Source organism: Musca domestica, unplaced genomic scaffold (assembly GCF_030504385.1).
Source record: "Musca domestica strain aabys unplaced genomic scaffold, Musca_domestica.polishedcontigs.V.1.1 1, whole genome shotgun sequence".
Lineage (NCBI taxonomy): Eukaryota > Metazoa > Arthropoda > Insecta > Diptera > Muscidae > Musca > Musca domestica.
The window spans coordinates 12,789,391-12,806,724 of NW_026712114.1; the positions used below are offsets into that span (position 1 = coordinate 12,789,391).

The following is a 17,334-nucleotide window of genomic DNA, read 5'->3' on the forward strand; positions in this document are numbered from 1 at the left end:
TTTCTTGCCATGTCTTACGAATTTTTTTATCTTTAAATGTGGTATTCTTGCCATAGCTAGATACACAGCACTTGTGTATTTTTATTTTATGGCTGCGCAAAAGATTGAAATTAGTAATTAAATTGCATAGAAAAATCAGTTCACTCACTGCGATCTCATTCTTTTGACCAAAATCATATAAATTAATAAATCATTCCTAATTGTTCTTTTGTTTTTCAAATTTAAATAAAAAATATCTTGACAGAAAAAAACGGACAGTATTATTGACATCTATTGTAGTTGCCAGGCAAATTCAAATTATGTTGACAGAAAATGTAGGTATCAGGTGGTCCTACTTGTCGACCTTACAGTTGGTCCATGGGTGATATTGTGCAAAACTCCATTGCCTTCCATTCGCTTTTCGCGATTATATAAAAATATTGGGAGAAAAATGTCAAATAAAAAAATTATTTGCTGCATTTGTTATTAGTAGATTTGAAGTTACAAAAATAATTAAACGTAACTTTTAAAGTTTCATTAATAGAAAAACAATGTTTGATTTGATACAAATAAAAATAAAGTTTATGGGTTAGCTATAACCATGGTACAATAAGGAGGTAGAACAGCTTCGTAAAACTACAAAAATACAGCCCTGAGGCTATGCCCGCTTCCTGTCAGACTCATTTAAAATTATTGTTTTAATTTTTTCATATTTTTCCTTATTTTTTTTTAAATGAGTCAAATACCGCGAAAAATGAATAAAATGTCTAGACTTTCTCTCAAAAATATGATCCTAACTGTTCAATCTTTTAGTTTCATGGCTGTACTGGTTAATAGCTTTAATGCGCGAGCCGCAATTCATGTGTTGTGAAAATATTTTTTTTTTTCATTTTTCAAAACAATAAATACATACACATAACTGGCAGAAGTCGGGCACACTTAGAAAAAAATTGTAATCAGCTGTTAGCTCTACCTTACCTTTTAATTGTACCATGGCTATAACTTATAACTTGCCTTGAATTCATTGTACCATGTGTAAACATAGTATTATGCCATTATGGCCAACAGCTGATTTTATTGTTACTAATGTGGCAGCTACTGCCGGTGTTGTCGGATGTTTTAGACGGTGACGTCACAGTATACATAAAAAATAGTATCGTCAAAAAATGACATTTGGTTTGTCATTTTCATTTTTATAACAGAAGGCGAATACGCAGTTATCTTACTGGAGATTTTTTAAAAATAAGTTCATAACAGTTAAACAAATAAAGAAAAAACAAAAGAAAAACACACATCAGACCCAATATAACGAATTAAAAAAATAAAAAAACCGAAAATGCAAAACACAAGGATATATAGGAATTAAAACAAAAGCAAACGTGCGCAAAATTATCAATGAATTGCTGTAATAAAAGAACGATAGCTACGACGACGACGTTTATACGAAGAAAATTGTTGAGTATAGAATTGGATTCTTAGGTTACCGGTCGCTACCCTCCGCACAACAGTTTTTAACAGCTCAACAATTTTTTTTAACAAAAGTAGAGTAATTAAACCCTCTGGTTTGGAAAAGAACATAGTGTATCATACATACGCAGACACATAAACTCACACCCAACGAAATACAAGGAGTGCAATGAATAGCCTTAGCGCCAACAGCACTGGTAATTGCAGTGGTGGCATTACAGGTATACGCCCTTCTTCAGCCAGTGACGACCAAGTCGGTGGTGGTGCTGCAGGTGGTGATGCTGATGCAAATTCCAGACGACAAGCAACACGGGTATTTAAGAAAAGCTCCTCCAATGGCAAAATTACCGTGTATCTGGGCAAGCGAGACTTTGTCGATCACAGCACACATGTTGATCCCATCGATGGTGTTGTATTCATTGATCCAGAATATGTTAAAGATCGCAAAGTTTTCGGCCAAGTTTTGGCTGCATTTAGATATGGACGCGAGGATTTGGATGTATTGGGTTTGACATTTCGCAAGGATTTGTATTTGGCCAACGAACAAATATATCCACCGACCCAAAGTGAACGACCGTTGACACGGCTGCAAGAGAGGCTGATAAAAAAGCTGGGACCCAATGCATATCCTTTTTACTTTGAAGTTCCTCCATATTGTCCGGCATCAGTGTCGCTACAACCTGCCCCTGGAGATACAGGAAAATCCTGCGGTGTGGATTACGAACTCAAAGCATTTGTTGGTAAGTATTTGAATTCAGACGCTCGAAACCCCCACCCAATTCATCCCCCCATAATTAGATTGTGGTTTGTCTTTAATTAGACATACAATTTTGTGTAGATAACTACTGCTGATATGAGCTTGAGTGTTTCTGTTTTTTTGATCAATCAAGGTCATGCTACAATAAAAATCATAAGATCACAAGGGGGGCAAGCATCACAAAATGGCAAAAAAAAAAACAATTGAAAACCAAAAAATGAACGTTTAATTAATCAATCAACACTGAACGCCTCACAGTTTATATCCATATGTTTATTGCTGGCGTTTGCCTGCCAATCTGCTTGCTGCTGATTCGTTGACTACTGGCCTGGTCTGGTGGTATATACTTGTTGTACATACATGCACACGCACACAAACAGACACTGACTCGAGTTATATAGTAGCCAAATGATGCTTTATTATGTGTCATCATCGGTAATAAAAAAAGGCTTACAAGTTGTTTTGATCGCACTGTGGGTCATATTTTTTTATTTATATGACCTATGCCTCCACATGCCCTACCTTTTCAATGGAATTATGATTACATGTTAATGGCGATATCATACTATTTGTGTGATGAAACACTTTTCAGGTTCATAAATCCATATGAATATTCAAATAGAATTCAAATTGCCATCAACTTCCAGAGCAATTAAGCAATGTGGTCAAAGTAATGTGGAAAAGAAGGTTAATCTTAAATTCTTAATTCCAAAAACCCCGGGTTTCTGCTACATCCTATAGTATTAGCATATCTTTTGAGTATGGATATTTTTAATTATGAATGTTTGTACTTCCTCTCTTGTAATTGAAATATAAATCTTATAGATATCCAAAAAGCGCAGACTGTGGGGCGAATCTAAACTCAAAGATCGTTGAAAAAGTCATTATGTGCAGATCACAGAGATGGGAATTGCATTCGCCCAGCATGTTATTAAATATGCTTGTTTTTAACTATGAATGTTTGTAACTCCTCTTTGGAATTGAAAAAAAAAAATCATAAAGAGATCCGACTGTAGGCAAATATTTACTTATTAAGCAGATTTATCAATTCAAGCATTGGAGTTCGCCGTAACGCCACAAAAGGAGGGACGTAATTTTACATCTAATCCACACGGATAAATTTTCACGAACGTAATTTCAGATACCACGATGGCTGTTTTAATAGTTGTTCCCTTATGTTCAATTAACTATGAATACAGTTTTCCAGTGATAGATGGGGTGGCCATAAAGTTTTCTTATATTAAATTTTAAGGCATCGAATTTTTAAAAGACCTCATCAAAAAACGTCATTTTGTTGCAAATTGAAATGATTGCCAATAAAATTTCTTTAATTTTCACTTAATTGCAAACTTTTGTACACTGTTTTGGTTTGATTTTACAATACCACGAATCTTAGGTTAATGGAAACACCTTTTCCAAATTGAATACTCTAACTAAAGTATAATAAACTCTTTCCACTTCATATTGTCGGATAAATTCTAATCCGATTATCCCTTTTGTAATTTTTATACCCTCCACCATACTATGCAGGGAATATTAACTTTGTCATTCCGTTTGTAACTCCTCGAAATACTCATATCAGACCCAACAAAGTATGTATATTCTCGAGTTTAAAATTCTAAGTCGATTTAGCGGTTTCCGTCTGTCTGTTTTAAGCATGATATCTTTCGAACGTTTTCTATAGCCCCAAAGAACTGTACCCCTCAATAATCGATATTTTGAAGATTTTAGCGACATTATAGACCAGAGTTGTTTCAAATTTCGTATTGAAAGATCTTAAGGGGAACTGCAAGCTATGACAAAATTACTTATGCAAGTCCGAATCTTCGTATAGCCCCATATAACGGTACCCCTAAATGACCGGTATTTTGATGATTTTAGCTACTTTACAAAGCGTAATGGTTTCAAATTTCGTATTGGAATATGATAAAAACAATTAAATATGCAGGTCCACGTCTTCGTGTAACCTATAACTATATAACGATATCTCCTAATATTCTTTATTTTATAGATTTTAGAGACATTATTCTACGAAATTGATTTACAGCCAACCAATCACAGAAAATAGTATATTCCTTCACGTCTTCGTATTCCCCACATATATCGGTACCTCCCTTTTTCGATATTTTAATGAATATTATTGAATATTTGGATTTTTCGTATATCCCCCCTTAAAAATCGGTTTTCATTTAAAGGACGATATGATCTTAAGATTTTGCATGTTTCTTTCAAATGTAGAGGGTATTAAAAGTTCGACCCGGCAAAACATAGCTGCTTTTTTTATTTGTTTTCTTTGAACTTACAAATATCTACACAGTCAAAAGTGAATTAAAATAACCATTAATTTTAGACTTTGCTTTCTGCAAAATAAAAGTCAATGACTCATTTGATTTTTATTTTGATCTTTAGAAAGCCCGACTTGACAAAATTTACAACCACTGTGTGCATGTAGTCAGTCTGTTGTCATAACATGCATGTTTTACATTCTTCGTCCAAAAATTGTTGTTTTTTTTTTTGGAAAATAACATTTAAAAGCAATCGCTAGGCCGACTTGTTGGCTGGTTGGCGGACAAGCATCAGTATGGATGGCAAGTTCATAAACATTTCTCTTCTGTGTATATTTCATTTTTCCAAGTAAATTATGCGCTTACTCATGCCGATCAGCAGCAACACAAATACTATAATATGTACCCCACCATCAAACAACAGCTCGTAAATATGGCTGGTTGGTGATGGTGGTGGTATGGGTGTATGTTGACGCAGTAACTAAATTTATCATTCATTACCCAGTGTTCGGTTCGGCAGGCTGATCCAGCTTGTGGTGCTGCTGTTGTTTAAATTCTTAATTGTTTTCTCAATGAAATAATGTTTTTTTTTTTTTGGTTTCTCATGTTGATCGGTATTTTTTGCTTTCGCAATTCCCACCTCCCTGGCCTCCTCCATATTTTTAATTAATTTTGCTTGGAGGTTTCTCTACAAACAACAAATAGTGGAATCTATAGAAAAGAAGCTAATAAAAACAAATGCCGGCATTTATTTACTTTTTAATTCGCTATATTGAACCTTCCTATATTTTCTAACGTAGCAAGCTAATAAAATATTTGGAATTTTTATGGAGTAGTAGTAGTAGTGGTTGGCAACCAAGTACATTTTTGCAATATTCCTTATATGTATTTTACTACGTCACAAGTTTTGTTTTTTCTGTACTTTAGCCATGGCTTAACTCGTTATTAATATACCATGGAATTAACGATGACAAATTGTTAGATTTTACGCAATGACATACATTTATAGATAAACTTACAAACAGAGATTCTTTTACAAATTGCCCATGTCCATCCATCCATCAACTCTTTTCCGATGTAAAAATAAACCATTTCGTTGAGATTATTTTATATAAATATATTGATATAACCTCTTATGTCGAATCAATAGAAATGTTTATTTTATAATCGTTTTTTCCAATGAATAGTATTGATTTCTTCTTGTTGTTTTTTTTGTGGTTTGGAAAACACCCATCATTTATTTTTAATTAAACAAAGATGTTAACGATAAGATACAAATTTATAATGAAGTGATAATTCAAAATGAAATATAATTAAATACATGCTGGCTCCATTGGCTGTTTAAGTTTAAATAAACAAAACCCATTTCGCCGGTGGTGTTTGTTTCGATTATGTTTATCTAAAATTTAAGTCTCACATTAAAAATGGAAATTGAATAACACCAACTCTTTACTTCTGTCATTCATTAGGATGTAGACAGAATATTTTACAAAATTATCTGCTGCTAGATCTATTTTTTGTAACGAGTTTTGAGGACAAGTATTTCAACGAATTACATATACATCCCAAAAATTTGCTTAACATACAAAAAACGTTAATTTCAGAATTGTTAATTTTTGTGGGAGAATGTTGCTCTGCGGTTTTTTGACCCACTCCCGGCGATACGCTTGCTTGAGGTGCTCGACACTTTGGTATTGTTTAGGGCCAATCTTACTTTCCAAAATACTCCAGACACAATAGTCCAACAGATTGTATCCGGAGATTTTGGTGGCTATTGTGCGCTGGAAATTAAGCGAGGAACCTCATTTTGAAACCATTCTTGGGTGGCGCATGCTTAGTGCGATGGTGCTGAGTCCTGTTGGAAAGTCCAAGGTCTGCGGCCAAAATGTTTGCGTCGCCAGGGCTTTAATAGACCCTCCAGAATATTTTCGCGATAAAATTCGGCATTTTTTCTGATGCCACGGTCGATTAATAAGAGCAGAGAGCGACCAACGGCTGTTATGGCGGCCCACACCATCACTATGGCCGGCGCTTGAGTTCTGGTGGCCAACCGAAGATGCACATTTTCAGCTGACCTCTTTGGCAAGCAAACACGATCATTTTGTTTGTTTACAAACTGCTGGACAACGAGTATTTTCTCATCAGAGACAACCAAATTCGGCAGTTCACCACTTTCGGCCAAGCGAAGCAACTCTTTAGAGTCTATCTCTTGAGTCTATTTTCTTTCTGTTGCGGTGTAAGTTCTTGTACTTTTTGGAATTTCAATGGCTTTATCCCGAGCTCATTTTTCAATATTTGCCGAATAAAATATTGCGATATGTTCAGCTCACGAGCCATTTTTCGGCCACTGCGAAGCGGGTTTCGATCAAGTCGCTTCTTTACTTTTCGAACCATTTCTGCTGATATTGCTGTTTTCTTCCGTCCATTTCCTTGACGTCGGGCTACGCTACCAGTATCACGATAACGAGCGATGGTACGCGACACAAAAGATTTATTTCCATTTAAATGCAAATATAAAGAGATCACACTATCACGCTTGAATTCCATCACGAATAACTTTTTTTCTGGAAATTCTTACCAAAATGCTTTTGTACGCTTGTAAACAATATAATGAGCTGTCACTGGAATAATTTTAACAGCTGTCGGACGAGTGGCTTAGAAATGACAGCAGTTTGAAGTTGGTTGCAGTTTTTTCATTGTTGTTTTTCTAAGACCTTGCGGATATGTAATTTAATACACATCCCAAAACATGAAATGGCCAACACAATTTTTATTTTGTAGGTAATGTATTGTTATTAAATATTTAAATATAATTTCAGGTATATGACCACCACTACCAATTTTCGACCACCTTTTCAAGCATTTGATGACGTATTTTAGCAATGAAAAAAAAAATCTGTGAATTTTATATGTATTATACTAAAATATTTTCAATTTCGGATTCCCAAATCAACCATTTTTAAGAATGCATATAGCTTTGATCCTATACAAAGATTCCTCAATATTTTGAGATATTTACGTTTTAGTCATATTCTCTATTAAATTTCGTAAATTTTTTATAGAAACTATGATCTAACGTTACTAGCAAAAATATCAAAACTGGTCCACATTTTAGTACTGTCCTAGTTGTAAGATACCCCTCATTTTAAGTTAATTAGGATTTTGGCCTCACTTTCTATTGAATTTGTTTAAAAATTCCAAACTTGCAGTTTCTAATGGGTTGTACCACCGGCGGCAGAATATTGTTTATATTTGAGTTCTAGAAAGATTTGCAAAATTTGATTTCACCCACAATACAGTACTGAAAGATTCTTGGTATTTCGGAACGATATGCATATTTAGTTCCACTGAAGGGAGTATAAATGTTTGTAAAACTTGAAATTTGAACGATTGATTCACCAATGAAACAGTTATATTTTTCCTTTAATTTTTCTATAATCTTCAACCACGATGAGTCGTTTTAATTTCCTTGTACTCCGTTAACTTGAACTGATCGCCAGTTTTAAACTGTATCTAAGTATGTTTAAATTAAAAAAATATATATATTAAAAAGTTGAAAAGATGTTTTATTTTTAATAAACAGTTTCCCAAAACGAAAGAATTTTAAAAAATATTGGGATAAAAAGGGATGGCATACGACCTATCAATTCCATACACATATTTATGAATAATCCTACTTTTTATACCAAGTTAAAAAATTCTAAGTAACTCACTTTCTTTTTCTTTCAGGTGAACATATCGATGATAAACCACACAAACGTAATTCGGTACGCTTAACAATACGCAAAGTAATGTATGCTCCGTCCAAAGCGGGCGAACAACCATCCATTGAGGTTAGCAAAGAATTTATGATGAAACCAAATAAAATTCATTTGGAGGCAAGTCTCGACAAGGAACTGTATCATCATGGGGAAAAAATTTCGGTGAATGTTCACGTGGCGAACAATTCGAATCGTACGGTTAAGAAAATTAAAGTATGTGTACGACAATTTGCCGATATCTGCCTATTTTCGACGGCGCAATATAAATCCGTTGTGGCTGAAACTGAATCCGAAGATGGTTGCCAGGTATTGCCCGGTTTTACATTATCAAAAGTATTCGAGCTGTGTCCACTGCTTGCCAATAACAAGGACAAGTGGGGCCTGGCACTGGACGGTCAATTGAAACACGAAGATACAAATCTAGCATCAAGTACACTCATAACAAATCCAGCCCAGCGTGAAAGTTTGGGTATTATTGTACACTATAAGGTGAAGGTGAAATTGCTTATAAGTGGTCCATTAATGGGTGGTGATTTGGTGGCTGAATTACCGTTCACTTTGATGCATCCCAAACCTGAGGAAGAAGAAAATCCACTGTTGAGTGACAAATCACCGCGTCAAAGTATACGCGGTGATGCCCAGCTGGTACAGATCGGTAATGATGATAGCAGCAGCAATACCGGTGCCAATAACAACAGTGCAACAGGTGGTGTGCAAGAAGTACCAACCACAAATCTAATTCAACTGGACGACGATGATGCCCAAGATGATGATATAATATTTGAAGATTTTGCACGTCTTCGATTAAAAGGTGCCGAAACGGAGGCCTAAATGTGTCTGTCCAAACAAACAACAAAGCCATATGCCATTTATAGTAATGAATGAAAACTACGTGTATTATCCATCATAGATTCTATTTCCACAGAACATTCTCTGTTGCAACAAAGAAAAACAAATGTTTTTTGATTTTAATCATCAAACACATGCTGAAATTGGTGTTAGTAGATACCCCCATCCAACAAACTCCAACTTTAGAGAAACTTGAACTTTGTGTTTTCTGCATATTTTACATCACTCTGATTGGATAGATTTTTATGTTATAGACAAAATATTACTGTAGGCAAATCGATTTTTTAAATATTCAATGTGAGCAAACCATTGTTGGAAATTCTAGAAAGTAAATATTTAATCATAGCTAGTATATATGTATTTGACGATACTACGAATCTCAGGGCACAGCATTTTTGCGAGTTGCATGATGTTCGAAAATATAATAAATAACGTTTTTATTTTTTGGAAAAACTATTGAAATGATTAAAGGAAAATTGTCTATATATTTTGTTATTAAATGAAATTTATGATCTAGAGGTCATCTGCAATTTGTAAAATACCTTCAGTTGGCTATTGAATACCTAGAGGCAATGTATTCTCAATAGGGGAACTTTCGTAATAGAAGACCCTAAGGAAAGACAACGAAGTATGATATTCCTTGTGGAATAACTATAGTTATTCTTGGAGCTATTCTATTTGAGAAGCATGCTGTTGCATATAAGAAAGGTTTACAGCCTTAAATGATTGTGTATTCTACTTCATATATCAGAGTAGAAGACCAATGAGGCTCCTTCTGTTTTTAGTAGATTTAATAGTGTTCTGTGGTCTATAGAAGACCTGATGGCAGATTATTGTATACAGAAGATCATTATTTGATACTGTCTACGTTGTAATAAATATCCTGATACAGAGTGATGTAAAATGTTATAAAGTCGTTTACACATGAAGTTTGCCTTCTTTCAAACTTGATTTTTCTTTTGTATAGGAACTACATAAAAAAACTAAAACAGCGAATGTTTCAAAGTCTATGTTTTCTTTTTCGTAAACGTCTAAGCTAGATAAACCTGAGAAAAGCAGAAGGAGACGAAAGAAATGTTAACAACATAAATTAGAAATTACATGATAACACACAAAAGCATTCGATGTCCATGTTGATGATCCCCTAGTAGTATGAACTGTACGTACATATGTCACACACATGCAATTGAATTCAATTAATTATTTTAAATATTATATAAAACAAAATGTATGTATATGATGTCCTTGTCACCTAGTGTTTAAGTTATAATTTATGCTATCAAATCTACAAACCTACCTATCTATCTGTCAATCAACTGTCAACTGCTATGTTTTCATTTATGTTTTCAATACTGTAAAAAAAAGAAAGGAATGGAAAATATATAAATTATAAACACACTATAAACAAAAGATAATTTATAAATTATGTAATACGAAATTATCTGCCGCTTTTATGCTGTATATTATATGTACATTACAAGAACAACTATTACTACTATTGCTACTATTACTCTTACTACAGAGAGATGTTTTGTTTGTTATCTATGCAAATATGCATATATCATAGCTACATAAAATATACATATTCTACTCCCAGAAGAAAAAAAAAACACACACACACATTAAATATACTCGGCAATACTCTGACAAAAAAAAAATTAAACTAAAAACGAAAATAATATAAAAAATTCTACTCTTACCATAGTTGTAAAAAATCATCATAACATTTTTATTTTTTTTGGAATAATTAGACCAAAGTAACGAAAAAATTTTTGTATAACATTCATGTTGATATAAATAATTTGCTTTCCAAAATTATATCCAATTGTTGTTACTTTTTATCTAAAGCAAGGAACTAGTGGAAATTCACTAACTACCATACCACCAACCACCATCAACACCTTACTTATTGCATACACCATTAAATTTCAAAATAAAATACAAAGAGCTTTAATAATTATATATATTTAATGAGAAGAAGAAAAAACATAAAACCTACAAAAATAATAAAACAAAATAAACATATTATATGTTGTATATTTTTTCAAAATTTTATTTTGTATAAAATAACAGCCTTATTTATAATTCTATTTTAATGAAATTCAAACGTCGTATACTGAAACATACATGCATTTCGGCGCATTTTCCGGATATTTATTTTAAACGAAACACCAACAAATACATACAACAACAACAAAGAATAAAAACACACAATAACATATATATAGAAAGATTTTTTATTTCAATTTCTATTTTGCTAAGGGGTGTTAGGCTATCGGGAAACGAAAAATTTTTTAGTCCATATTTTACATTTTATTAATGTATATCAATTCCATCAATCAGATCATTTTAATTTAATCTTTGTATTATTGGACAATACCTATGCACTACTTGAGGACAAGTAACAACTTGAATTGTAGTCAAATAGTCTGTATTCAAAATTCTAAGCACAATACCTTCAAATGCTCAATATTTTCATAACACCATGACCTTGAATATATCAATATTTGGACAATATCGTAAGCTGAGGGTCATTCAAAAGCCTTGAGGTATTAAAAAAAATTTATTTTTTTGCGAAGATGTGTTCTAAATATACAGGGTGAGATAAAATAAACTGCAACAAAGTCAAACGCAATCATTTTTACATTTTTTTAAATGAAAGCAATGAATGAAAGCAAAAAATGTCTAAAATAGCATTAAAGTTTTGAATAAGTTTAGATTTGTTCGAATTGCTTGAGGTGATCGACACTTTGGTATTTTGTAGTGCCAACCTTGCCTTCCAAAATACTCCAGACGAAATAGTCCAAATTCCTGGTATCCGGAGATTTTGGTGAACATTGTGCGCTGGAAATGAAGCGAAGCTGAGTCCGATGGTGCGTCCAAAGTGTTTGCGCGCCTAAAGCTTTAATACCCTCCAGAATATTTTCGCGATAATATTCGGCATTTATTCTGATGCCACGGTCGATTAATACGAGAGGGAGATACGGAGAGCCTCCATCGGTTGTTATGGCGGCCCGCACCATCACCATGGCCGGCGCTTGTGTTCTGGTGGCCAACCGAAGGTGCACATTTTCAGCTGACCACTTAGGCAACTAAACCCAATCATTTAGTTTGTTTACAAACTGCTGGACAATGAATGCTTTCTCATCGGAGAAAACCAAATTCAGCAGTTCACCACTTTCGGCCAAGCGAAGGAACTCTTTAGCTCGGGCTCATTTTTCAATATTTGTCGAATGGAATATTGCGATATGTTCAGCCCACGAGCCATTTTTCGGCCACTGCGATGCAGGTTTCGATCAAGTCGCTTCTTTACTTTTCGAACCATTTCTGCTTACTGTTGTTGCCATATTCGTTCGTCCACTTCCTTGAAGTCGGGATACGCTACCAGTATCACGGTGATACGAGATACTAAAGATTTATTCACATTTAAATGCTGGAGTGCTCTAGCAATAGCCACTTGTGGTTTTCCAGCCAAATAAAAGAAATCACACTATTTCGTTTGAATTCCATTACGAATAACTTTTTTTCTGGAAAATTCTCACCAAAATGCTTTTGTACGCTTGTAAACAGTATAATGAGCTGTCACTGGAATTATTTTAACAGCTGTTGGATGAGTGGTATAGAAATGACAGCAGTCTGAAGTTGGTTGCAGTTTTTTCATCTCAACCTGTATATATAAAAATCTATAAAATTGAAGCCACTTTAACTAAAAAATATAATGGGGACCTTCAAAACCTTCAAAAAATTGCTTTTGAAAATAATGTGAATCGAAATTAAAAAGTTTTTCAAGGTAAAATTTGTATTTAGTGGGAACTCAAATTTTCAAGCAGTACATGGTAAAGGCTATACCGTATAATGGTCCTATATTGAACATCTTCAGCAGACAAGGAATTTTAAACCCCAAATTTCAATTAATGGGAGTAAACCTATAACATCACAGAAACGAAAGCTTCAACATAACGTATAGCAATTTACAAAATAATAATTTCAAATAAATCTAGATAGTTTTCCACATTGTCCTAATTAATTCAATCGCTAATTGTAATCAACAAATGAGATTATTTTTTTTTTACATTTTGTTAATATTTCTAAAATAAGCTTACACCACATTTGCACATTGTTATTTATTCATTTGTTTATAGAAACGTTTTATGAGTTTTTGGAATAGACTTTCAAATCGAATGAAAAATTGAGTGCTAAATATTGACCAATACTTGTTTACATTTTCGAAATAAAATATTAGATTTTATGATAGTGAAAGAATGAATAAGTGCAAGTGGAAATAAGAACAGTTAATAGAGTTCATTAATTGAAACAAGTAAAAAAGGCTATAGACCGACGACGTGGTACCCTACAACATTAAATCTCCACTTAATTCATAAAAATAAGATTTGTTAATAACCAACATATTGTAGACCAAGAAAAACATGTTTTAGGTTGGGTATGTATCATCTTTCGACAAAACAATATCACAACGTTGGGAGAAATAATAGTAAAAAAGTATTTTAAGTCGAATTTCCCAAATTTATAATAAACTTTAATGTAAAATATATCGTTACGCAAAAAAGGTTATAATGTCATTTAAAAACTCAATATACCGTTTTCTTGATTTATGTCAAACTACAAGTAAAGAAGTTGTAAATCCTTGAGTCCTACAGATATCAACATGAAAATTTGATAAAAAAAGATCAATTAAGATTCGTAGATAAAATATTAATTGGTAACTCAAAAGCGCAAATGTTTCTATATAGGTCGTCCTTAAAAAAAAAACGCCCATTGAAAGGTTAAACCGTATTTCCTGTAATTTTAAGGTTTCTACAAAATTTTCAATCCAATGAGCTGAAACTTAACATAATGGATTTTTAAGCTTAAAAAGGATTCGATGAAAGCCCACTATATGGTATAGTTCTTATATAACTCATGATTTTCGATTTGTTGAAGGGTTTCACATAATAACGGAATTAGGTTAAATTCATATAAATTTTCTCATTAGATAAAAAATCCTCTTATAAAGACACCTTATGGTTCTTCTATTTATACAATCATTATATTCGGTAGTTTAACGTTTTCTGTGTTAACAATGGCTCCGGCTGTCTTTAGGCACTTTAAAGTAGTTGGAATTTGATATTTTGGGATCTTAAGAATATTATAAGTATACATCACAACAACACTGTTATGCTTCAGAAAAAATAGAGATAAAAATCCAACATAATTTATAAACCAATTGTATGGTATCAGTGGAGTTTTTTATACCGTACACTATACAGGGTGAGAAAAAAATTCAACAAAGTCAAACTTCATAATTTTTACATTTTTTTTTAATTTTAATGAATGAAAGCAAAAAATGTCGCAAATAGCATCAAATTTTAGAATAAGTTTAGATTTGTTCGAATTGGTCACCTCTGGCACGAATCATGGCCATCAAACGGCCAATGAAACCGCCACACGCTGCCCGAATTTTGCTCTGCGGTATTTTTTGCGCATTCCCGGCGAAGCGCTTACTTGAGGTGATCGACACTTTGGTGTTTTTTAGTGCCAACCTTGCTTTCCAAAATACTCCAGACACAATAGTCCAACGGATTGGTATCCGGAGATTTTGGTGGCCATTGTACGCTGGAAATGAAGCGAGGAACCTCATTTTGTAACCATATTTGGGTGGCGCCTGTTGAGTCCTGTTGGAATGTCTAAAATGTTTGCGTTTCCAAGGCATGCGATAATATTCGGCATTATGTCCAAAATGTTTGCGTTTCCAAGGCATGCGATAATATTCGGCATTTATTCTGATGCCACGGTCGGTTAATACGAGCGGATACCAATATTTGCGAGATAATATTCGGCATTTATTCCGATGCCACGGTCGATTAATACGTGCGGAGAGCGACCATTGGCTGTTATGGCGGCCCACACTATCACAATGCCCGGCGCCTGAGTTCTGGTGGCCAACCGAAGGTGCACATTTTCAGCTGACCTCTTCGGCAAGTTTGTTTACAAACTGCTGGACAACGAATGTTTCTCATCGGAGGAAAACCAAATACGGCAGTTCACCACTTTCCGCTAAGTGAAACTCTTTAGCTCTTTTGAGTCTATTTTTTTTCAGTTGCGGTGTAAGCACTTTTTGCAATTCAATGGCTTTACCCCGAGCTCATTTTTCAATATTGGCGAATGGAATTTTGCGATATGTTCAGCTCACGAGCCATTTTTCGGCCACTGCGACGCGGGTTTCGTTCAAGCCGCTTCCTTACTTTTCGAACCGTTTCTGCTGAGGTTGCTCTTTTCTTCTGTCCATTTCCTTGACGTTGGGCTGCGCTATCAGTATCACGGTAACAAGCGATGGTACGAGACACAAAAGATTTATTCATATTTAAATGCTCGAGTGCTCTAACGATAGCCACTTGTGGTTTTCCAGCCAAATATAAAGAAATCACACTATCTCGCTTGAATTCATCACGAATAACTTTTTTTTGAAAAATTCTCACCAAAATGTTTTTTTTACGCTTATGAACAATATAATTAGCTGTCACTGGAATAATTTAACAGCTGTCGGACGATTGGCTTAGCATTGACAGCAGTCTGAATTTGGATGTAGTTTTCATCTCACCCTGTCTTTGCAATTCCAGGAACGTAATGATGACAAAATTCCACCTAATTTTCCAAAGATTGTCTTCGCTAGAAGAAGATTCTGTTCCATTTTTTTTGTACAGGAGTTGATGGGTTTAGGACCAATATTTCGAGGTGTTACAAACTTTTTGGATCGATGTAACTCTTTACACATAACTAGAACTGCAAGAATGTAAAACTTTTTACTATGGTAATCGCCATTTGGATGGAACTTGAAAAATGTTAACGAATTCCGAAAAATCCGTTTAAATTGTGAGCTTTTTACGAGGGCTATACGAAGATGAGGACTTACATAAATTCATTTTTTGTCATAGGCTGTACTACCCGTTACGAACTTGAATACGAAATTAGAAACAATTTCGGTGAATAATGTCGCTAAAATCACTAAAATACCGAATATAGGGAGGTACCATTATAGGGAGGCTATACTAAAACGTGTACCTGCACAGCGAATCTCCGGTCATGGGCTGTAGTATCCATTACGACCTTTAAATACCAAATTTGAAACAGTTCCAATGAATGACGTCGCTAGAATCATCAAAATACCGAATAAAGGGGGGCACTGTTATATGGGCGCTACAAGAAGACGTGGATCTGCATACAAAATTTTTAGGGCATAGGCTGTAGTACTCGTTACAATCTTCTAATACGAAATTTGAAACAATTTCAGTGAATAATGTCGCTAAAATCGTCAAAATACCGATTATCGGGGGGCACTGTTATATGGGGGCTAAACGAAGACGTGGATCTGTATACAAAATTTTAGGCATAGGCTGTAGTACTCGTTACAATCTACTAATACGAAATTTGAAACAATTCGGGTAAATTATCGTTAAAATCATCAAAATATCGAATAAGGGGGCACTGTTATATGGGGGCTATACGAAGACGTGGATCTGCATACAAAATTTTTAGGCATAGGCTTTAGTACTCGTTACAATCTACTAATACGAAATTTGAAACATTCGGTAATGATGTCGTTAAAATCATTAAAATATCGAATATCGGGAGGTACCGTTACATGGGGGCTATACGAAGACGTAGACCTGCACTGACAAATTTTTGTCATAGGCTGTCGTATACATTACGAACTTCAAATATCAAATCTGAAACAATTCTGGTGAATTATGTTGCTAAAATCATCAAAATTCCGACATGACCCATTTACATATGTGTACCGAATTTTAGCCTTCAATCTCAATTTGTTCGAAAGATGGTATGATTACAATAGACAGACAGACATCGCTAAATCGTCTTAGCTGTTTTACGCTGATCCAAAATATATGTACTTTGTAGGGCTATCATGAATATTTCGAGCATTTTTGGATCAAAGGTCGGAATGCAATGGAAATTGGGGGAAAAATCGAAGAAATAAAACCCGTGCACGTCGCTCAGTTTACCTCCACAACAACAGCCCAGCGTCTATTCAAATCTCGAAAAGTATTTCGCGATCTTATTTTTCATTATTACCATTATAACTTCCTCCTGATAATGAATAAAAATCCGATCATTTATCTAAAATAAATTGAATTTTTCTTTGAAGACCAAAGTAAAACGCCTCCTCTACTCTCCCAAGAGAAAACGCGTTTTCGAGTTGTCTCCCTTTACAGCAACAACT

General features: G+C 34.2%; 1 protein-coding gene across 1 annotated transcript; it reads left to right on the top strand.

Annotated features, from left to right (window-relative positions):
- The first annotated feature begins 1,200 nt into the window (after positions 1-1,200).
- Positions 1,201-11,329, top strand: LOC101889278 (beta-arrestin-1). Its single transcript, XM_059119253.1, has 2 exons — positions 1,201-2,186; positions 8,218-11,329. The coding sequence occupies exons 1-2, from the start codon at positions 1,616-1,618 to the stop codon at positions 9,078-9,080; spliced, it is 1,434 nt and encodes a 477-aa protein (XP_058975236.1). The 5' UTR covers positions 1,201-1,615; the 3' UTR covers positions 9,081-11,329.
- The last annotated feature ends 6,005 nt before the right edge of the window (positions 11,330-17,334 follow it).